Below are 22378 nucleotides of genomic sequence, written 5' to 3' on the forward strand. Positions count from 1 at the left end.
CTTGGCTATAGTGAATGTAGATTTCTGTTAATCTGGATCTGACTTTTCCTCGCTACCCTCACTTAAAAACTCAGACTCTACGTGTGAAGCCCTAAATACCTTCTGGCAAAATTTTTGATTACCTTTATCACCAGGTTCGGCCAGGTCCCTGCCCGGGGACAGGAGACACTTAACCCAGCCGAGGAGGACCAATGAGCTGGACCATGGTAGCCACAGGAACTGAGCCCAGAGGTGAGAGCCAGTGGTGACTACACAGCAACCCCACGAATGGGCCTTGAGGTTTAAGGGCAGTTAGCATAAATAGGGAGAAGGGGTGTGCCAGGCAATGCCTGAGTTCAACCTCCGCTCCAAGGTTCAGGGACACCTCCCATACACTCTTATTCTGTGCCACCAAACCTCCCACCCTTGTCTCCCCCACCCCATCTTTTAGCCTACTGCCCACCATACACCCAGCCTCAGCCCAGGAGCCTTCCCAAACCCCTAGCAACCTCAACCCCACGGTGGTCCCCACCTGCAGCCTGCCTCCCGCCCTGGCAGACCCTTCTCTTTTTCCCCACCTCCTTAGGCCCTTTGAGCAGGCAAGGGAAACAGGAGGCAGCTGGTGCCCAGGGTCAGCTCCCCCAGGCAGGCTGGGCCCTGGTCTGAAAAGTGTCTTTATTGCTTGTACCGTACAAATACGAGGACTAGGGAAAGGCCAGTGGGGATGGGATGGGGAGAAGTGTCAGATAAACAACATACACACACAGTAAGGAAAAAGACCCCACTCCACCCCCTATGCCTTTCTATAAACTGCCTAGTATGGGAGGTGTAGATGGAGGAGATTAAAACCACAAAAAACAATTTCCAAATACCCAAAGATGCTGGGAAGAGGGAAAGGGAGTCGTGGGCAGGAAAAGTGGACCCCAGGCAGGGCTCCTCCCACCAACTCAGCACTCTCCCTCACCAGATGAAACGCTCAGGCCTGCGATAGGGGCCCAAGCACACATACACTATACACACTCACACACACACCTGACATGCAGGCACACATACACTCACGTGCATCTGCATCCCAGCAGCACCAAGATGCCTGTTGACACACAGTCCAAAGCACACACACGTGCCCATAGCACACAGACTCACACTCATGTTCACTTTTAAGGCTGCAGTGGGGCCCTAGACAGGGAAGGGGGTAAGATGGCCTGGGAGCCTCCCTTCTCAGAGGCTCCCCACCCCAATACATACCAGAGACACCCACCCCGCCCTTCCCCAACCCAAGTCCACAGGGCCCAATACTGTCTCGGTGCGAGATGTGTAACAGCCAAGGCTGGCACCACTTCACCCCAGGAAAGGGAGAAGAGGGTGATCCCAACCCCACCTCTGATGGGGCCAGGGCCAGGTCCGGGGTCCAGCGGGAGGTAAGGCCAGCTGGAAGGAAGCCCTGGTAAGGCACGGGGCTGCGGGTGGCAGGCAGGCTGGCCCCAAATGTTTCTCCTGCCTCATCCACAGGGTTAGGTGAACAGCTCTGGGCAGGAGAGGGAGCAGCAGGATCAGGGCAGTGCCCACCTGTCAGACCCCATAATGTCAATCCAAGGACCTGGCTACATACTGGAGGGAGCCCTGACCACCACCACCCCACAGCTCCCAAAGGCCTCTACCTGTCCCTTGACATTATTGCTTTATGCCCCCATAGTGGGGCGGGGAATTGGACGCCCTGTTCCAGGGCATGGAGAGTAGCCCCCGGGCACTGTGCACTGGGTATAGCGTCCACCGAAGGCAGCCTCTATCTGGAAGCAGCAGTGGGGAGGCAGGTGGCCTGCATGGCAACCTGGCCAGAAGTCCAGGCAGGCCCCCACTCCACACCTCATCCCTCCCGGAGCTGGTGCTGACTGAGAACCTGGATCTCCATCTGCCCCACAGCCCATCCTGGGCAGAAGGGAGCATCTCCCAGATACCAGTCTGGGCATGAAGGTGAGGCTGGAGGCAGCAGCCGCTGGGATCGCAGAGGTGAGTTGGAAGAGATCTGAAGGAGGAGCTGCACAGGGGCAAGGAGGTGAGGAATGGGGACACAAACAAAATAGGCAAAATAAAAAGTTTTAAAAAGAAAAAGCCAGCCAGGTGGTGGATGGTGGCCATGTGTGTGTCCGGTGGTGGCGGCAGACTGCTCACTCGCGGATGCTGGCCGAGTAGGAGAACTGGGGGAAGTGGGTCCGCTGATCCAGCTCGAGTGAGCCCAGGCTGTCATCTGCAGGGGGTCGAGTGGAGGTGGATTGGGGAGGACCAGTCCCAGAGCACCCGCCCAGACTACTCCATGGGGAACTAGCCATGGGAAGGACTACAGTGAGACCACGGGACAAGCAGGGAAGGCTTGGAAAGAGCCATTCTGACAGAGCCTCTCAGCCACGTCCCCACTCTCCAATGGAGCTCTGGGCCCTTGTCTGGGATGCTCCCCTACCAGCCTATGGGCCCCACGGCCTACTCCCTCAGATTCCTGAGCAACCCTCACCTTCCCCTCCTTTGCCTCTCCCCTCTCCACACCTCCAGACCCTTACCCTGGCCCCCACCCCCTGTACCCTCCAACCTACACTCCACATGCACCCAGGGGACTTTCTAAAGCTCTGACATGACCCTGTCCCTCTCTGCACAAAACCCTTCCACAGCTCCTTATGGAAAGATCCCAACTCCTTCTCAGTAACCTCCAAGCCCTTCAACCTTCTCCTTCCCCCACACTCCTGGACTATGAAATGTTTCCTCCCATTTGTGGCATCCCATAGGCCATTTCTTCTGCAAGGAAAACATCTTCACTGACATGTCTGTCACTCCTCCAGGAAGCCCTCCCTAAGCTGGGTCTGGGCTTCCCCAGTACTTGGGCTTCTAGCCACTAGCCTGACTGCACCGGGCTGCCACTCACCTGGACTGGACACTCCCTGAGGGCAATGCCCAGGACTAGCTCAGTCTCTGATATGTCTCCAGACCAGCCCAACACTGGGCTGGGTTCAGAGTAAAAACTTAAATAGCTGAAGAGTCAATAAACCACTCTAGCCCCGAAGACCTGGGCTGTCTCCTGCCCAGAGCTCTCCAAGCTCCAGAACATGTGCCAACCAATGGCTCCCAGTGAGCCACCCCAGGTCCACTGAGAACCAACTGCAAAGGGCTCAGACAGAGAGGGTAGCCTGCAATGGTCCTGAAGAGGGGGGCCCAGAGCAGACCTGACCACTCCCTAACTCTGCAGGCCCCGCAAGGCAAGGGGGGTTCCAGGTACTCACAGCGGTCAGGGGGCGTGATTGTGATGGACTGGGCAGTGAATTCATCATCGAAGTACCTTGTGTCGACCTCAGATGTGACCTGAGGTTTGAAGGGTGGCAGAAGCTATGGAGAAGAGAAGCCCAGACTCAGGACCCTGAGGACAGGAGGCCTCAGCCAAGGCCACCTGCTAGCAGGCCAGGTCTATGGGCTCCTGTTGGGGCAGGGGGTTGGGGCAAGGCTTACCTTCTTCTGTACCACATCCTGCCAGTTGATACTGAGGAAGAACCGATGCTCCATGACTTCCTTGGCATCACTGGGCCCGCCACCAAGCCTGAGCAGAGATGGTCATCAGTAGCTGCCTCCCAGAGCAGCTGGGTTCTAAGAGACAAGCTTTCACGCAACAGGTTTGAGCCTACAACATGGGCCCTGAACAGCCATGAATGATTCTGGTTCTCCACTTCACAGAGGAGGAAAGTTAGGCTCAGGGAAGGGAACTCATATGCCAGAGGCTACAGCCAGAGAGACCCCATGTGGCCTTACAACACCTCAAGGCAGCATGAGGAGTGTAGCGGATGGGTCTGGCCCAAGGGGTGCTTCCTGAGTACCAGCTGTGGGGACTATCAGGGGCAGAGGGGGAACACCACACTTAGCGAACCCACAAACAGGTGTGCCTAAAGACACTGTCTCCCCCAGGCCAAGGGCACGGAGTAGTGGTGACACTAGGCTGGGTGGAGTAGACGCCAGCCCTCACCTCTGCTTAGGGTCCTTCTTAAGCAGTCCAGCAAGCAGGGACTTGGCCTCGGGGCTGAGTGTGCGTGGGAAGCGGATCTCCTCCATAAGGATGAGCTCAAAGAGGCGCTCATGGTCCTGGTTGTAGAAGGGCAAACGGCCGCACATCATCTCGTACATGACCACACCCAGCCCCCACCAGTCCACAGCCCGGCCATAGTCGTTGTCCTCCAGCACCTAGGGAAGGAGGGCAATGAGGGGTCAGGTCCAGGACCCAAAGCTGGGAAGGGCAAGTGAGGAATCACAGTCCTGCTCTCTGAGGGTCTGCAAGGGGGAGACATGGAAGTCTAAGGGTCCCCTCCATCCTTGGCCTCACACGCTCTTGTGTCCCCCCCAGCCCAGACACCTCAGGTGCCAGATACTCCGGGGTCCCACAGAAGGTTTTCATGGTGGCCCCATCACTGATGCCCTCTTTGCACAAGCCGAAGTCGGTGATCTTGATGTGGCCGTCTTTGTCCAGCATGAGGTTTTCCAGCTGCAGGAAAAGTTAGCGCATCAGGGGCATGTGCTCCTGGGTATCCCTCAAAGGGAGTATGCCTGGGGTAGGAGGGGCTCCTGGGCAGCCACTCTCCTGGACCAGACCAGATCATAGCACATTCTGGGTACAAGGTTACACCCTTGGCCCCTAGGGTTCAGAGGGATATAACGCCTCCCTGTCCCCTGGCCATCTCCAGATAGCTGGAAAGCATCCAGGCAGAAGGAGATAGAAGTAAGGCCCTGGCCCAGCCTGCTGCCCCAGATGTGGGCTATAGCTTAACTTTGGATGTGAGGAGACTGTTCTGTTTTTTTCTAAATTTCTTTTTTTTTCTTTTTTTTGCATTTTTGAAAAATTTAATTATTTTATTCAAACTAAGTATTACCATCACAACCTGTATTCAGTATAAAAATTACAGAAGTGCTATATACACTTATTTTTTATACAAAATCTTTTCTAAATTACTTTTAATTATGAAACATATACCAAGAAAGAACACAAAACATGAAACACAAGCAGGCAATTTGATGATGACTTTGACTAATCTCTACCAGGTGAACAAATAATGTTAGAGGCTCTGGGGCCCCCTATATGTCCCTCCCATTATGAATACCTCACATGCTGAGAAGTAACTTTTACTTCCTTGCTTTTCTCTACAGTTTTTACCACCTACACACACACTTGTAAATGATATAAGATCTGTCTCATCTGCCCTGGCTTTTACCTGCCACATGAGCCTGAGGTGTACCAGGGCTACCACCTGTGACCACGGCCTGTGCTTTAACTACTGTGCAGAATGCCATGTGAACATGCCAGTATGGTTCACCCAGTCTCTGATAGAGGCTGTCTGAACTTCCAGCTCAGCCTAGCTGCACAGGGCTGCCTAGGGGACATGAGGCCACTGCCTGAGGTGAACACAGGCCCCTGCTGATGGGGTGCACACAGCCAGGGCAGACAGCTGGCATTCAACTGTGGTGATCACTGCCTGACCACCTTCTGAAGGACTTGCACCAATACACCGCCCCCACTTCCCTCTGGCAGCTTAGGAGTGCCCACAGGATGCAAGCCAGGTCCCTACAGCAAGTGACTTGGGACCTGGCAGAGGGCTCTCTGACCTCCCTGCTGTGAGCCCCAGGTGTGAACCAGGCCTCTGTAAACGTGCATCACCTCCCACCGTGGCCCATGCTGACCTTGATGTCACGGTACACCACGTCCCGGGAGTGCAAGTACTCCAGAGCTGAGACGATCTCTGCACCATAAAACCGTGCCCGCTCCTCGGTGAAGACGCGCTCCCGGGACAAGTGGAAGAATAGCTGAAGAAGGAGTGGAAAGAGGTCAGACTCCCAGCCCAGTCCAGGACCCAAAGCTGGGAAGGGCAAGTGAGGAATCACAGTCCTGCTCTCTGAGGGCCTGCAAGGGGGAGACATGGAAGTCTAAGGGTCCCCTCCATCCTTGGCCTCACACGCTCTTGTGTCCCCCCCAGCCCAGACACCTCAGGTGCCAGATACTCCGGGGTCCCACAGAAGGTTTTCATGGTGGCCCCATCACTGATGCCCTCTTTGCACAAGCCGAAGTCGGTGATCTTGATGTGGCCGTCTTTGTCCAGCATGAGGTTTTCCAGCTGCAGGAAAAGTTAGCGCATCAGGGGCATGTGCTCCTGGGTATCCCTCAAAGGGAGTATGCCTGGGGTAGGAGGGGCTCCTGGGCAGCCACTCTCCTGGACCAGACCAGATCATAGCACATTCTGGGTACAAGGTTACACCCTTGGCCCCTAGGGTTCAGAGGGATATAACGCCTCCCTGTCCCCTGGCCATCTCCAGATAGCTGGAAAGCATCCAGGCAGAAGGAGATAGAAGTAAGGCCCTGGCCCAGCCTGCTGCCCCAGATGTGGGCTATAGCTTAACTTTGGATGTGAGGAGACTGTTCTGTTTTTTTCTAAATTTCTTTTTTTTTCTTTTTTTTGCATTTTTGAAAAATTTAATTATTTTATTCAAACTAAGTATTACCATCACAACCTGTATTCAGTATAAAAATTACAGAAGTGCTATATACACTTATTTTTTATACAAAATCTTTTCTAAATTACTTTTAATTATGAAACATATACCAAGAAAGAACACAAAACATGAAACACAAGCAGGCAATTTGATGATGACTTTGACTAATCTCTACCAGGTGAACAAATAATGTTAGAGGCTCTGGGGCCCCCTATATGTCCCTCCCATTATGAATACCTCACATGCTGAGAAGTAACTTTTACTTCCTTGCTTTTCTCTACAGTTTTTACCACCTACACACACACTTGTAAATGATATAAGATCTGTCTCATCTGCCCTGGCTTTTACCTGCCACATGAGCCTGAGGTGTACCAGGGCTACCACCTGTGACCACGGCCTGTGCTTTAACTACTGTGCAGAATGCCATGTGAACATGCCAGTATGGTTCACCCAGTCTCTGATAGAGGCTGTCTGAACTTCCAGCTCAGCCTAGCTGCACAGGGCTGCCTAGGGGACATGAGGCCACTGCCTGAGGTGAACACAGGCCCCTGCTGATGGGGTGCACACAGCCAGGGCAGACAGCTGGCATTCAACTGTGGTGATCACTGCCTGACCACCTTCTGAAGGACTTGCACCAATACACCGCCCCCACTTCCCTCTGGCAGCTTAGGAGTGCCCACAGGATGCAAGCCAGGTCCCTACAGCAAGTGACTTGGGACCTGGCAGAGGGCTCTCTGACCTCCCTGCTGTGAGCCCCAGGTGTGAACCAGGCCTCTGTAAACGTGCATCACCTCCCACCGTGGCCCATGCTGACCTTGATGTCACGGTACACCACGTCCCGGGAGTGCAAGTACTCCAGAGCTGAGACGATCTCTGCACCATAAAACCGTGCCCGCTCCTCGGTGAAGACGCGCTCCCGGGACAAGTGGAAGAATAGCTGAAGAAGGAGTGGAAAGAGGTCAGACTCCCAGCCCAGAGGAGGAAGACGGACCTCAATCTAGTGACACCTGCTTTATGACCCAGCAAGTGACAGCGAGAGGAACCAACCAAGGGATGATGAGTAGAAAAGAGCTCATATGAGGAAAAACAAACATAACAGAAGAAGGGTCAGAACCAGCTGATAGGTACCAACAAGAGAGTAAGGTGAAAGCACAAGAGGACAGTGTGGGAGTGGCAGCAAGGAAGACCAGAGAAACCTAAGTCGTGTATGATGACAACAAGCTTTGAGGACAGAAGCAAACGGTCCCAATGCAGGGAGTCAATCCCATGTGCACAGACAGGGCATGGAGATGAGGCATGGGTGGCAGAGTGAGTGTGAGCAAGGCAGTGACAGTGAGGGATCATACTGACCTGTACCAGGACACAGGGCTAGGGAATCTAGCCCCCACAGGCTTGCTTTGAAGTCCTCAAGGATGACCTTCCCAGAGCAGTTAGCCAGCCACCCTGCAGACCTCTCCATACCTCTCAGGACCTGGGTTTGTATCCTACCCCCTCCCCAACTCACTAGTGGTGTAATCTTGAACAAGCTACTTAACCTCTCTCAACCTCAGTTTCCCCGTCTGCAAAATGCAAATGATACTGCCTGCCTCAAGAAAGTGGGGTGAGGAGGACAGGATACTCAGTAAGCCTCTCTCAGCTCCTTTACCTCTCCTAGGTCCTCTCTTCCTCCCCCCACCCTTTGACACATTCAAACAGCCAGGCAGGGGCCGGGGGCTCACCTCACCACCATTAGCATACTCCATCACAAAGCACAGGCGGTCATGGGTCTGGAAGGCATACTTCAGTGCCTGTAGGGACAAAAGTGAGGAGGAGGAAAGGAGGTGACACTTAATCTGTACATCAATCCCAACCTGACCTGAAGTCTCCAGAGTTGGGCAAAGGGGTTCGAATCACAGCTTCATCTTTTAGGGTATGTGAATGTACTTGTGGTTCTGAGGCAGACAAAGGGTTACTGTGCTTGTCCTCCACCTTCAACAGGCATGACAAAGGGAGAAAGTAAGTTCTGAGCAACAAGAGCTGTTTGCTATCTCCTCTCCCCTTGTTTTAGCAGTAAAATGTACTAGACCTACAAAAGTGATGTGTGTCATGCTGGGAGCAGGAGTGGTATGGGAGCCAACTCCCCAACAGAATGCGCAAAGCTGTCAGCCAACAAATAAGAGTTCTCAAACTGTGCTCTAAGGAGCCCTCCAGAGAGATCCTCAGAGATCCTCTGGGTGACCCCTCTGCTGACAATAATTCTACTGCTCTCTGTCTTCTACCCTAAGGTATCTTGTAAGATTCCACTTAAACAAGTTCTAAGGCCTAACAGGACTCCTCAACAGCCAAAAAATGGGTGCATGAGCTATCCTCAATGTAGCCTATTTAACTGATGATCACTTGGCAGGTGATGTGGTGGTTAAAGGCGCTGAACTTCCACATGGCTGACTGCGGTTTGAGTCCTAGACCTGGAGGACTGCTTTCTCACTTTCTCTCTGTCTCTCTCTAGTCAGATTAAAAATAATTACTATTAACTAATAAAGTTAAATAAAATAATTCTTAAAGAAAAAAAAAGGGGGGTGACAGTCACTAGACTGCATAGGAAATGTAAAGAGGAAAATATTCAGCTCAAGTTCAGAGGAAACACAATAACAACACATCTGCTTCTAAGATTATATCTTAAAACAAAACCAAAGGCAAGCCCATGGCATGGTGGTTAATGCAACTGGATCCCACATGACTAACTTCACAGTTCAAGTCCCAAACCCAGCAGCTTTAAAAACATGCCGGGTACATATGTGTGCATGCCCAAACTCCCAGCAGGCAGAAGAAATAGAGAAGGGACTATGACCACACCCCATGAGGGGTGTTTTCTCACACCCTCCTCCCCCACCAGTGAGCACACATACCCTCTGGCAAAATTAAAATAAACAAAAACAAAAATACATCCCCACATTGACTAGCTGGGCTAGGCATCCATAATCCATAGAAATAGTGGCATACACTACTGGGCCACCAGGTAGTGATATTTTGAGTCATACTGAGTCAGCAGAGATGCTTGTGTGAAGCCACCACCTATGAAGAAGCTGCCACCTCCAGTGCGGGTGTCTTGGTTCAAGCAATTTGGAGAGTACAGCAACACCTTCCCCTGGCCACCTGGCCATACCAAATATGTGATTTGTAGCAGTAGGTTTGGCTTTCCCTGAGTCCTATCCAAAGAGGTTGCCCAGAAGCCTCCCACCTCACCCTTCCCAACTGCCTCCTAAGAAGGGAGTATGACTCACAGTGAGGAATGGGTGCCTGGTGTTCTGGAGGACACGGCTCTCGGTGACCGTGTGAGCAACTTCATCCTATAGACAGAAAGTGTAGGTGAGGGTCTGGTGGGCAATGTCAGGCCTACCCATGCCAGCCCTCCCTGACCTGAGGCACAGCACAATGCTGTGGTGAAATGCAATCCCACTGCTGGCAATGAACAACAAAACAGGATGGTACATGTGCAAGCCCCAAGTACATGATAGACAAAGACCACCAGTGGCTCACAGTCTCCCACCACAAGTGCAAAAAGTGAATGAGAATTTTTGATGGCAGGATGAGAAACAAGCCAGTCATCTGCACCCAAATGTCAGGTCTAACACCCAAAAGGGGGAGAAGCAGACATCATGAGACCCTTGGGGTGCCACCAGAGGATGTGGGAACCACCACCCTTGAAGTGTTCTTGTCCAAAGAAGAACTTGACCTCCTGAAGGCTTGGACTATAGACCAGCGCTTCTCCACACTGGCAGCTTCACTTTGCCTGGTTACTTGCAGAAACGCCAATTCTTGGCGTCTGCCCCAGACCCACTGAGTCAGAAACTCGGGTGGGCTCCACACCACCTCATAAGCTTTTTAAAAAATATATACAGGTAAAATATGATGTCCAGAATATACCTTAAAATACTCCAGAACAGGGACCAGCAGTTGGTGTAGTGGTTACATAGCTGGACTCCCACATGGCTAACAATGGTTCAAGTCCCAGACAAGGCAGCTTGAAACTCACACCAGCCATGCATGGCCAAAATCCCAAGAGGAGAAGGGATTGGAGCATGGCCATCTCCCTTGTGGGGGGTTATTTCTTGCTTTTTATCTCTTTGTCTCTGTCTCCCCAGTGCACGCACATTGCCCTATAGCAAAAATTTCTCTCTTATAAAAAAAAAAAAAAAAAAAAAAACTCCAGGACAAAAAAAGTAACGGAAATAGAGGGCAGAGACAATGAAACAAGGCTGGCTAGAGGCTGATAACTGCTGAAACTGAATGATGATTCCATGGGAGTCCGTTATGCTTATTTTTGTTTTTAGAATTTTGTATATTGGGCCAGCACAGAGGAAGCCAGATCCCACATGGCCAATCAGGGTCCGAGTCCCAAACCCAGCAGTTCAAATGCAGGGCGAGCGTGTATGCCCAAGATCCTAACAGGATGGAGAACTGGAGGAAAAACAACTGGGGCAATACCAGGCCCCACTGGAGAGTGCTCTCTGCCTCTCTTGTGTATGTACACATATCCTCTAGCATAATAAAATAAAAAATTATGTATGTTCGGAATCTTCTACTATAAAAATGTGAACAAAAAAAAACATAAAATTTTAATCTTCAGCCCAAGAACTGAGACACCATCAACAGAACTCTAAGCCTCCCCACAGGAACCTCCTTTTAAGCCTTGCCAGTGCCTGCTAGGGAGGCCTCAAGACAGACTCTCCGCGGGCCACCCAGAATCTGGGGTGGGGACTCGGTCAGGAGGTTCCCTCCTCTCCCAGGCTCTGGTTACCCTTTTCTGATCAGAAACTTACAGGACTAAGACCCAAGGGGATGGGACTGTGAGAGAACAAAGACAATGGCAGCAGAAGACATGGTAAGTGTTCTGATCCCTTGAGTTTCCACCCACACTCAGGCCCTAGCAAGGCCCGCAGCACCTTGGCAATAATAACTTCCTTCCGCAGGATCTTCATAGCATAGTAGCGGCCAGTGGCCTTCTCCCGCACCAGGATGACTTTGCCAAAAGTGCCCTTGCCAAGGAGTTTGAGATAGTCGAAGTCATTCATGGTCTGCAGGGATAGAGAGAGAACAGGGGCCATCAGGGCCTTGTACATGGCCTATGAGAAGAAATTTTAACAAAGAAGAAAACCAAAAGACATAGCTGCCAAATGGCACAGGCAAGAGCAGGGAGGGAGGCTCAGGGCAACTACTGTATGTTCTGCCACTGTCTTCAGACCAAGGCCTCCCACCTCGTGACTCTCCTTGGCAGAGGACCATGGAAGGAGTAGGCTGGGGCTATGAAACAGATTTAATGGGTCCCCACTGCTTTCCACAATGAAGCTGTAGCAGGACTGCCCAGGGCCTCCCATCAACGGGCATAGGGCAGCCCAGGGGCACCTATGACCTGAAGTCATCCCATCCTATGGGGCAGAGCAATGTGAAGGCTCACAGCTGCACCCCTGCACACAGTGAGAAGCTAAGGGAAGAATGCTGGCATTGGGGTGGCACTTGCAGACCAGCAGCCCCACACCCACTGCCTGCCTCCTGGCACTTACCACTTTGGCCCGTGCCTTGCTGACTGCCACTTCCATCTCCTCAGCTGCAGAGGAGTCACTGGGAGAGCCACACTTGTAGTCCATGGGGTCCTCACCTCGGCCCCGTTGCTTGAGGCTGTTGGCAACCATCTGGATGGCCCGCATCCACTCTTCCCTGCATGGGGACACACATGAGCTGTGAGTACCCAGGAAACTATGAGTCCGAGACCCCAGGGTGGAAGGGCTAAGCCAACCTCCTACCCACGGCCTCATGTCCTCCAATGGGCAAGCAAGTAGCCAAACCCCTTTGGGCATTCTGGCAAGATCCACTTGTTGTGGGGAGGGCTGATGGGACCCAACTGAACGGTCATGTATCTCTGGCTATGGCAGAGGGAGTGGGTAAGACAGGACTAAGGAGATAGATCGTCAACTTCCCAGGAGCATCCTGGCCTACAAGCCATGTAAAGCCAGGTGGCAGCAAAATGATCACAAAAGGGGACACCACCTTTCTTCGTAGCCCTCTGACAGCGAGTCACCAGCCTGAGCCTTGAATGAGGGAGACAATGCTCCTCTGAATTTCTCAGAAACAAATGATAAGCTCGAGTTTACAAGTCACTGATTTTTGTAAAGAAAACCCAAGAGAAAAGGCAGCAATTATTAGCAAAGCAGCTAAAGCATCCATAAGGCAAGAGCTAGCCACCATGACTCCCCAAAGAGCAGTCAGGCTGGAGTAGAGAAGTGTGTGATAGAGAGAGAGGTCCTGTAGGGCCAGGAATGTGCAAAAAAAAGGTGACACACAGAAACTGAGTCCCAGCTAACAGGAGTCTGGTTTAAGAATAAGCTAGTTTGGTCGCTCATGATTTAGAATTTGTTTGGAAAGGATTTCCTTTTGATAATTACAAATGGGTCAGTCCAATAAGTGAAAATGACTGTAAAGAAGAAATTAGGCTGAATGATAAATCAATTGTCCAGGACACCCACCCCCCATTTTGACCCACCACACAGCAATTTTAAATAGCTCCATCTAATACTTTTGAACCTACTATTTATTTTGCTTGTGTCTACAAAACACCCATATGACCAGTGGGAAAAACACTGTGCACTACGAATGAGAAAATTCAAAGAGTGAATGCAGACAACCTCCCAAATCCCAGTGATTTAAACAGCAAGTGCAGGTAGCTCTGACAGGGGCCAAGAACAGCTATCACGCACATCTCCAAGCCCTGGCCCGTGGGAAAGCGTTACTGCCCTCGTGCTGCTAAGTTCCTACCCACAGTCACGCAAGGGACAAGCAGTGGGACTAGCCTTCAAAGTCAGAGTCTAGGGCCCAATCACAACAGCATGTGCTCCTAAGATCCTGTGCTCCACAGGTTGGGACCACATAGGAGTCCTGGATTCGATTCCCAGTCCAACTAAAGGCCAGGTGTGGTGTCAAATATCTATAATCCTAGTGACTCGAGGAGGCTGAGGCAGGAGGATCACAAGCTGAGGCTGGCCTGGGCAACACAGTGAGACCAGGCCTTAAAACACATAAATAATCAACATATTTAATGCAATCCCTACAAAATTATAAGAGACACTCTTCACAGACCCAGATAAGACAATTATAAAATTTGTCTGGAATCATAAAAGATTGCCATATTGCCAAAGTCATCCTGCACAAGAAGAGTGGCAAATGGTGAATTTGCAAAAGATGAATCTGAACCCTAGCTGTCACCATTAACAAAAATCAACGCAAAGAGGATCAAAGATCTAAACCTAAGACCACAAACTATAAAGCGACAGTGGAAAACACTGGGGAAACTCTGGGAGATACTGGGAGGAGGGGAAAAGACTTCTTAAGCAAGACCCCCAAAGCACAGGCAATAATCCCCAAAACAGACAGGTGGGATTACATCAGATTAATAAATTTCTGCACAGCAAAGGACCCCATAATTAGTGTGAATCGACAACCCTCTAAATGGGAGAGAATTTTTGTTAACTGTGCCTCAGATAAGAGACTGATAACCAGAATACATAGGGAACTAAAGAGGCTTACCTGAAAGAAAATGATTAACCCAATTAAAAGATGGGAAAATGAGCTGAATAAATAACTCTTTAAGGAAGACATACGAACAGCCAAAAAGCCTATGAAGACATGCTCAACATCCCTCATCATAAGGGAGAGGCAGATCAAAACCACAATGAGATATCACCTAACCCCAGTCAGAATGGCAAAGATTTAAAAAAAAAAAAAAGTGCACACGTCCTATAGCAAAATCCTCTCAAAAAATAAATAAATAAATAAGTGCTGGAGGAGATGTGGTGAAAGAGGAAGAACACTCCTACACTGTTGGTGTAAATTGGTCCAGCCACTACAGAGAACAATATGGAAGTTCCTCAAAGATCTTCAAATAGAACTACCATATGATCCAGCAATTCCACTCCTGGGTATCTACCCTAAGGACAGGAGAACGCTCAGTCAGAAAAGCGCTTGCACAACTATATTCATTGTAGCCTTATTCACAATTGCTAAGACATGAAACCAACCCAAAAGTCCACGATCAGATGAATGGATTAAAAAAATGTGGCACAGGGACCAGCAGTTAGCGTAATGGCTATGTCGCTGGACTCCCACATGGTCAACCATGGTTTGCGTCCCGGACCCGGTGGCTTAAAACTCACGCTGAGCGCATGTGCGTGCGTACCCAAGATCCCAAGAGGAGAATGGAGGAGAAGGGATTGTGGCGTGGCCATCCTCTCTGGGGGGTGATTTCTCGCATTCTGTCTCTCTGTCTCTCTGTGTGTCTGGCGAGCACACGCACCCTATGGCAAAAACCTCAAAAAAAAAAAAAAAAGTGTGGCACATATACTCCATGGAATACTATTCAGCCATAAAGAAAAAAATAAACAAGGCCCTGGCACTTGATAGAAAGACAAATATGGAAGATTTGTTGCTGAGTAAAGCAAGTCAGGCTATGAAACAGACATTGTATGTCTCCACTTAACACATACTGACTGTCTGCACTCTAAGGTACAGACTGAAAGACTGTAGAACATAAAAGCATTGAAAATTGTTACAGACACTAGAGACAAAGTGGAAAGAGAGTGTGGGAGGGCAAGAGCGCAGGAAAGGAAATTTGGCGGAAAAACTAGAGAATTAAGACATTTGTGGGACACAGATATGGTTTATTACCTGTTGATGATGATGTGTATAGTATTCTCAACTGGGCTGGACTGAGGTATATATATCATGCTAGGTAAAGTCTCTTTACAATCTAAATGATGTATAATGATTGAATGTATAAATAATAATAATAAAAACAAACAAACAGGGGCCAGTAGGTGGTATGATGTTTAGGGTGATGTACTCCCACATGGCCAGCCATGGTTCAAGTCTTGAACCTGGCACCATGTATTCTCACTTTCTCTCTCTCTCTCCTCCCTTCATGGTAAATTAAAAAATAATAATAAATAGGGGCTGGCAGGTAGCATGGTGGTTAAAGGCGCTGGTTCCCACATAGCCAACTGCAGTTCAAGTCCTGGATCTATCTGGCAGTTTGCTTTCTCTCTTTCCCTCTCTGTCTTGTCAGAATAAAAAAAAAAAAAAAAAAAAAAAAAAAAAAAAAAAAAAAAAAAACAGTAAGAATAAGAAGAATTAAATAAGTAAATAATTCTTTAAAATAATATTTTTTTTAAAAGTCCAATTCTGGAACCAGCAGTTAGCATAATGGCTATGTCACTGGACTCCCATGTAGTTGACCGCAGTTCGAGTGCCAGACCCAGTGGCTTAAAACTCACACTGGGCATGTGTGCATTCGTGCCCAAGATCCCAAGAGGAGAATGAAGGAGAAGGGATTGCGGTGTGGCCATCCCCCTGGGGGGTGATTTCTCTCTCTCTCTCTCTCTCCACTACAGCAAAAACCTCTTAAAAAAAAAAAAAAAAAAAAGTCCAATTCTGAGCCTTGCCCACCTTACTGGGCTGTACTCCTCCAATCTTAGTTTCCTCAGGTATCATGCAGGACCACTTCTACTTCCATTAGTCCCATGACACATTTTTCCCCATGTGGTTTTTTGTTTTGCTGGTTTTTGTTTTTTTTGTGAGGTTTAGTTTTTGTCTTTTTTTTTTTTTTCCCCTTTCTGATTTTGTTTTGAAGAGAGATTTTTGCATGTGCACTTACGGGAGAGAGAGAGAGATAGAAAGTGAGAAATCCCCCCCAGAGGGGATGGCCATGCTGCAATCCCTTCTCCTCCATTCTACTGTTGGGATCTTGGGCACACACACATATGCACTCCATGTGAATTTTAAGCCACCAGGTCCAGGACTCAAACCTTGGTCGATTACATGGGAGTCTAGCAATGTTACCATTATGCCATCTGCTGGTCCCATGTTTCACTGTTTTTGCTAAAGGTGCATATGCTTACAGGAGAGATGGAAAGAAAGAGGAAAGGGACTAAGAAATCACCCCAGGGTGAATGGCCATGCCACAATCCCTTCTCCTCCAGTCTCCTCTCAGGATTTTGGGCATGCATGAACACAGCGTGATTTTTTTTTTCATGGCATGATTTTCAATCTGCCAGGTCTGAGACTTGGACTTTAGCTATGTGGGATCCAGGCACCTTAACCTCCACACCACCGGCTGGCCCACTATTCCCCAGGTTCTGACATCAGATGCATCTCACAGTTCCCAACCTATCTTGGTTTAATTGGGCACTGACTCTTCTTGGTATTCTATAAAATGCTGGTGTCTTCCAAATATGGCCTCTCAGAGTCAATGAAATGTCACAGCTGTGCCTAACACAGGGTTACTGAGAAGCCAAGAGGATGCACATGATGTACCTATGCAGCAAGAAATTCTGCAGCTGAGAGAGGCAGTCCTGACTTGGAATGATCTGAGGTATCTTAGGTTAAAAAGTAAAATGCAGAATAGTACATGGATTATTATTATCTGTACTGCTGGGTTAGAAAATATATGTATGTCTGCACCCCCATGCTCACAACCATACAGACATCTCTGAAAAGCAGGCGCAGCTCTGGAGTCTTGCCCACCTCAAAAGGACAGGGAAGTCTCACAAGGCACTCACTGTTACTAATCATCCCCTCTGCCCTCACTATATAGGGAACTGAGGATGGAGTAAAAAGACAAATTCAAGAGAAGCCCTGCAGCTGCTCCAAGCCTGAGAGCTGGAATCACAAAGGGCCTGTGGCCATCCCCAGCCCTAACAGGCATGGCAGTTCTTGCTTAGCTCTATGGCTTCTGATCCCAGCAGCAACTAGGCTCAGAGGTCTCAGGTGATGCCCAGAGCCTCTGCCTTCTCAAACTGGCCTCACTCATGCTTTGTAAGACAGATGCACCACCACCATATCATGACTTGCAGGGCAGACACATTAACACCAAGTGCCAGCACTCTGCCCCACCCAAGCAGTCTGGGATCCCATGATTCACATGTGTCTGCTGAGGGCACAGGTTTCCATCTGCTTTAAACACTGTATGCCCAGTACCATACCATGGCAGGTACTTAGGAGAGGTATTTGGGTAATGAGTGAGAGAAGCCACCAAAGTCCACACAGCCAGTCAGGCAGAGTGGTGCTGACCATTTCCCTCCCTGACCCATAGCTCAAGCCAGCATTTCCCAACTTCTCCCCATACACACTTTGGAACAGTTAGAGCCTAAATCCCACTCCCTACATTAATATTTTTTTAAGGTGGGTGGTAGGAATACAATCTCATGATATGCCTTATCAGATTACAGTAGTCCTCTTAAAAAATTTAAAATGAGGGGCTAGCACACACTGTGGTGGTAAAGGCACTGGACTCCCACATGACCAACCACAGTTCAAGTCCCAGACCTGGCAGCTTGCTTTCTCACTTCCCCTGTCTCTCTCTCTCTCTCTCTCTCTGACTCTCTCTGGTCAAGTTTAAAATTTATAATAAATACATAAATGAAATTCAATTTTTGCTATAAGGCACATGTGCTTGCCAGAGAGACAAAAAGCAAGAAATCACCCCCCCAGCGGAGATGACCATGCTGCAATCCCTTCTCCATTCTCCTCTTGGGAGTTTGGGTACGCACAAACATGTATCTGGTGTGTTTTAAGCTTCCGGGTCTGGGACTCAAACCATGGCTGGGTATGTGGAAGTCCAGTGACATAATCATTATGCCATCTGCTGCCCTCAAATCAGTAATTAAAAAAAATATTTTTTTAATGCTTGGGCTGGTGGTTAAGGGAGTCCACATGGCCAACTACGTGGTTTGAGTCTTGGCCTTAGCAGCCCTAAAAATATGTCAGGCATGTGTGTGTCTGTATGCTCAAAATCCTGATAGGATGGAAAAAGGGAGGAGAAAGGACTGTAGCATGACCATGCCCCACTAGGAGCTTTTTCCTTCTCCACCTCTTTCTGTCTTTGATGAGCAAGCACATACCTTTCTGGCAGTAAAAAATAAAGGAAAAAAAAAAAAAAAAGGTTTAAAACGCTATCTTTGAGTGTAAGAAGTGGGCTGAAAAAACAAGCAAATACAAAAACCCCACAGCTCTCCTAAGAGATACTGGTGAATAAACTAAAAAAAACCTCTCTTTTGGGGCCAGACATTAGTATAGCAGTAAAATGCAATGCCCTGTGAGGTAATCCCACACAGAAAGGTTCTTGGTTCAAGCCCCGTGACCCTGACTGAGTAGAGCATCCCTGTGCCCGTGATCTCGGACTGGCTGAAAGCTGAGGGTGGATTGCAGCGTCGAGACTGTATTTGGGCTGCTGTCTGTCTCTCACTCATAAAGGTAAACAAACTTTTAAAAAGGAAAAACATCTCTCTCATATACAGAGATTTGGAGACTGACTCGTGAAACCAAGACTACAGACTAAGATGTGCAGCATGACGGTCTCTTGTTACGAAAACAAGAGGAGAGAGAATGCAGAGGTGCCTTGTCAGGAGCCTGAATGCATAGATGGCAGTACATGTCCACACCACAAGCACCAGAAGAAGCCATGAGGCACTCTTCTGGATGGGGACCAGGAGCAACTCTGCCACCTGGACGCACTCACCCATTCTGCTGAGCTGCCATGTGCAGAGCACTGTGTACAGGGTCTGGCATAGAAAGTACTCAATTTGCAGGTGTCAATGACGCTGAGTGGGGGCCTAGATCCATCCATTTACCCTGGCTCAAGCCACTCTCCCTACAGGGGAAAGACATGGGGAAAAAGGGGTAACTGGGGCTCTCTCACCACCTGACAAGAACCAGACCCTGTTCCAACTGGACTGAAGTTGTAAGGTTGCATCACTCAGGATTCCAGAGGAAAAGCGAGGGCTTTGGGCCAGGACCCTCCTCCAGGGTTGGCAACACAGTGTCTGGGACAGAGGTGAGTTCCCTCCCAAAGCTAGAGCTTAAGGCCCTTCCATCCCCTAAAAGGAAAACCCCCAGGGAAGCCAGCCTCTTTCTCTTTGGAGAGACTTGACAGGAAAAGTAACAGCACTGACCAGCCAGCTCTGCAGACACCACTTCATTCAATTCCCAGACAAGGCCCAGGAGGACCAAGCGGGGTCACTTTCTCAATAAGGTTCATGGAATCCAGGAACAGCATGCAGAAAGACCCCCTGGGAAGCTGTGATCTGAACCACCTTGCAGGGGGCTGGGGACACGTAATAGCAGCACTGCCTCCCCACCCTCAGAGGCCAGCCACTGCTGTCTGTGCTCTAAGTGCAGTACCTCCTTCACTCCTCCCAACAGCCCTCCACTGCCACTCATTTCCTTCTAGAAAGGAGAAGACTGAGACACCAACGCCTGCCCATTCACACAGCAGAGACCCAGAATGCAAACATAGACATTTCTGTCTCCCCAAGAGCACCTCTCCCATCAGGGATAGTTTCTGGAATATCCTTGTCCCTGACTTGACTCTGGGGCTGGGGAGAGGCATGTGTACCCTAGCAAACTCAGCGTTTAGCTGAGAGCCTGAGGCCTGGAGTCCTAGCCTCCTAGCCCTGATCCTTCCTGCAGGTAACCACGGACAGGCTGTCTGACTTTCCTGTGACTTAGAGAGCTGACTCTAATTTGAGCACTAGAGGGTCATGTGAGGGCAAGATGAAGACACTGATATAAAGAGCTTAGAGAAGCCAGATGGTAGCACAACACTCTACAAGGCTGACCCACATGGGAAGGTTCCTGGCTCAAGTCTGGAGACCTCCCTGAGTACAGCGGGCATGCATGTGCCCATGATCTAGGGCCGCCAGAGGGTAAATCACAGCATCAAGACCCTGGTGAGGGTGCTTCTTCTCCCTCCTTGTCACTCTCATTCACGCAAGAAAAAAATACATTTTAACTTTTTTTTCTAAAGGAGCTGGATGGTACCTTGCACAGAGTAAGCACCTTGAAGGGCTTCTGTGAGAATTCTCCCAGCCAGCCAGTCAGTCAGCGAATGTTCACTGAGTGTCTCCCTGAGTCAGGCCTCGTTCTGAGTATTGAGGATGCCTTGAGGAACAACCCCATTGGAGTTCCAAGCCTAACAGGAAAGACCAATGTGTACCAGTACCAAAGCAGGGACCAAAAAGAAAAGCCCTTTTCAGAAGAGGTGGCATTTATACCAGGACCTGAATGATGTTCCTAGAGCATGGACCATCCCTGATACCTAGAACAGGCACTTAGCACGTGACTATGAAATGAATGGAACAGAGGAGAGGAGACAGCTTTGCAGAGGGCTGAGAGGGGAAGAAGTACAGGCAGAGGGAACTGCAAGACAAAGGCTCCTGGCCAGGAGGGAGCCTGGGATGTCTATGGAAGGCACAGCAGGTACCAACCGGGCTGAAGCAGACCAAATGGTAAGTGGGAAATGCAGGTAAGAAGGCTGGGCCCAGGCCCCTGGGGCCCTGTGTGCCACTATGGCTACATGGGTCTTAGTTGTGAGTGGCATAGAAAGCCAAGGAAGAATTTTCTGCAGAGGGTGACAGGCTTGATTTCTATTTTAAACTGGCAGTTGCTGTGTGGCCCACAGACTGGAAGTAGTGAGAGGACCAGCAGGAGACCACTGCCTTCTGTAGGCAAGTAGGGCCCACAGCAGATGAGCCAAGGGAAAGAAGGGCACCAGCAGTCACATATGTCTTAGGACTACACAGGCAGGCCCTGAACCAGGCACTTCCATGTATACTTCCTCCTCCATTCTTCACAACAGCCAGAGAACTGAGCCCTATGGAGAAAGTGGCTCTAGTTTGACTGGAAACCCAGGCCTCAGCCCTGAGCTACCCTGCAAGACAGGACTACATGCGTCCCAGAGGGAAGCTGGCAAGGCAGAGGTGGCAAGGTTGTCTTCAGCACACAAATCTATTCTCTCAACTCCACGAGAATAGTCACCTATAGGTCTGGTGGCAGATGGAGGGCCTCTTCCCTAACCACCACCCTCCTCTGACCCAGACTGGCATTTCCAGCTGAAGAGCATTTGGGGTCCCTCCCCTATTCACGGGTAACTTCAGTTGTGAGGATAAAATAAATTTGTACAAGTAAGGTCCATAGCACAGGATCGGGCTCAACAGAGAATTAGTCTTAATTATTCTTTTACTCATTCAGCAAGCATTATTAGACATCTATTTCTGTAAAAGGCACAAATACCTAAATAAACAGTGTCACACTTGTTAGACAGGCACTATAAAGAAAAACAAGGCTAGGTAAGGGTAACTGCACTGTGGGGGTGAGGCAGGGCAGGGAAGGGCAGGCAGAGTACCCTGAGAAGGTAGCATCTGATCAGAGACCTTGTAAAGTCAAGGAGAGAACCACCAGGTGTCTGTATAAGTGGGCCCTAGGCAAAGGCAATGGCAAATGCTATGGTCCCAAAGCAGGAAATGTGCTTGGCAGTTTAAGGACTAGAGGGAGAGACCAGAGTGGCTAGACAAGGGTACTAGTGGCAGAAGAGGAGTCTAGAGAACTGGCCAGAATATATAGGACTTTAGAGGCTATGACACAGTCCTTGGCATTTACTCCAAGCAGGACTAAAAGTCACCAAGTTCTGGGCAGAAAAATTACAAGATTCACATCACAAAGATCACACTAATCTGATACTCTAGTCCTGCCAGATCAGGGGGTCTGCAAACTTTTTTTCTGCAAAGGGCCAGATAGTACAATACATTTTGAGGCTTTGTAGACCACACAGTCTGTCACAACTAGTTAATCTGTAAATAAATGGACATGGGTGCATTCCAATAAAACTTTATTTATAAAAACAGAAGGCAGGGCCATAGTTTGCCAACTCTGCTTCAGATCTCACTTGTGGCTTACAGGAAATCCATACCTATGGGAACAAAGTAAACAAGGCCAAAAAGCAGTAATCTGAGATATCCAGAATGTGGGCCCTTCTACAGGTCCTGGCTTCTAAAGTAAAGCTGTGTGTGTGTGTGTGTGTGTGTGTGTGTGT

General features: G+C 49.4%; 1 protein-coding gene across 1 annotated transcript in view; it reads right to left on the minus strand.

Annotated features, from left to right (window-relative positions):
* Window positions 1-635: 635 nt before the first annotated feature.
* AKT2 (AKT serine/threonine kinase 2) overlaps window positions 636-22378 on the minus strand; it is a 28095-nt gene continuing 6352 nt past the window's right edge. Inside the window, exons 3-12 of the mRNA XM_006140450.1 lie at window positions 12027-12180; window positions 11409-11540; window positions 9747-9812; window positions 8205-8273; window positions 7301-7423; window positions 5982-6110; window positions 3977-4191; window positions 3469-3556; window positions 3246-3348; window positions 636-2224 (exon numbers count right to left, since the gene is read on the minus strand). Of these exons, the coding sequence (XP_006140512.1) occupies window positions 2145-2224; window positions 3246-3348; window positions 3469-3556; window positions 3977-4191; window positions 5982-6110; window positions 7301-7423; window positions 8205-8273; window positions 9747-9812; window positions 11409-11540; window positions 12027-12180 (1159 nt within the window). The 3' untranslated portion in view covers window positions 636-2144. The remainder of the gene's footprint in view (window positions 2225-3245; window positions 3349-3468; window positions 3557-3976; window positions 4192-5981; window positions 6111-7300; window positions 7424-8204; window positions 8274-9746; window positions 9813-11408; window positions 11541-12026; window positions 12181-22378) is intronic.

This window comes from Tupaia chinensis, unplaced genomic scaffold, assembly GCF_000334495.1.
Source record: "Tupaia chinensis unplaced genomic scaffold, TupChi_1.0 Scaffold000037_18, whole genome shotgun sequence".
Classification (NCBI taxonomy): Eukaryota; Metazoa; Chordata; class Mammalia; order Scandentia; family Tupaiidae; genus Tupaia; species Tupaia belangeri.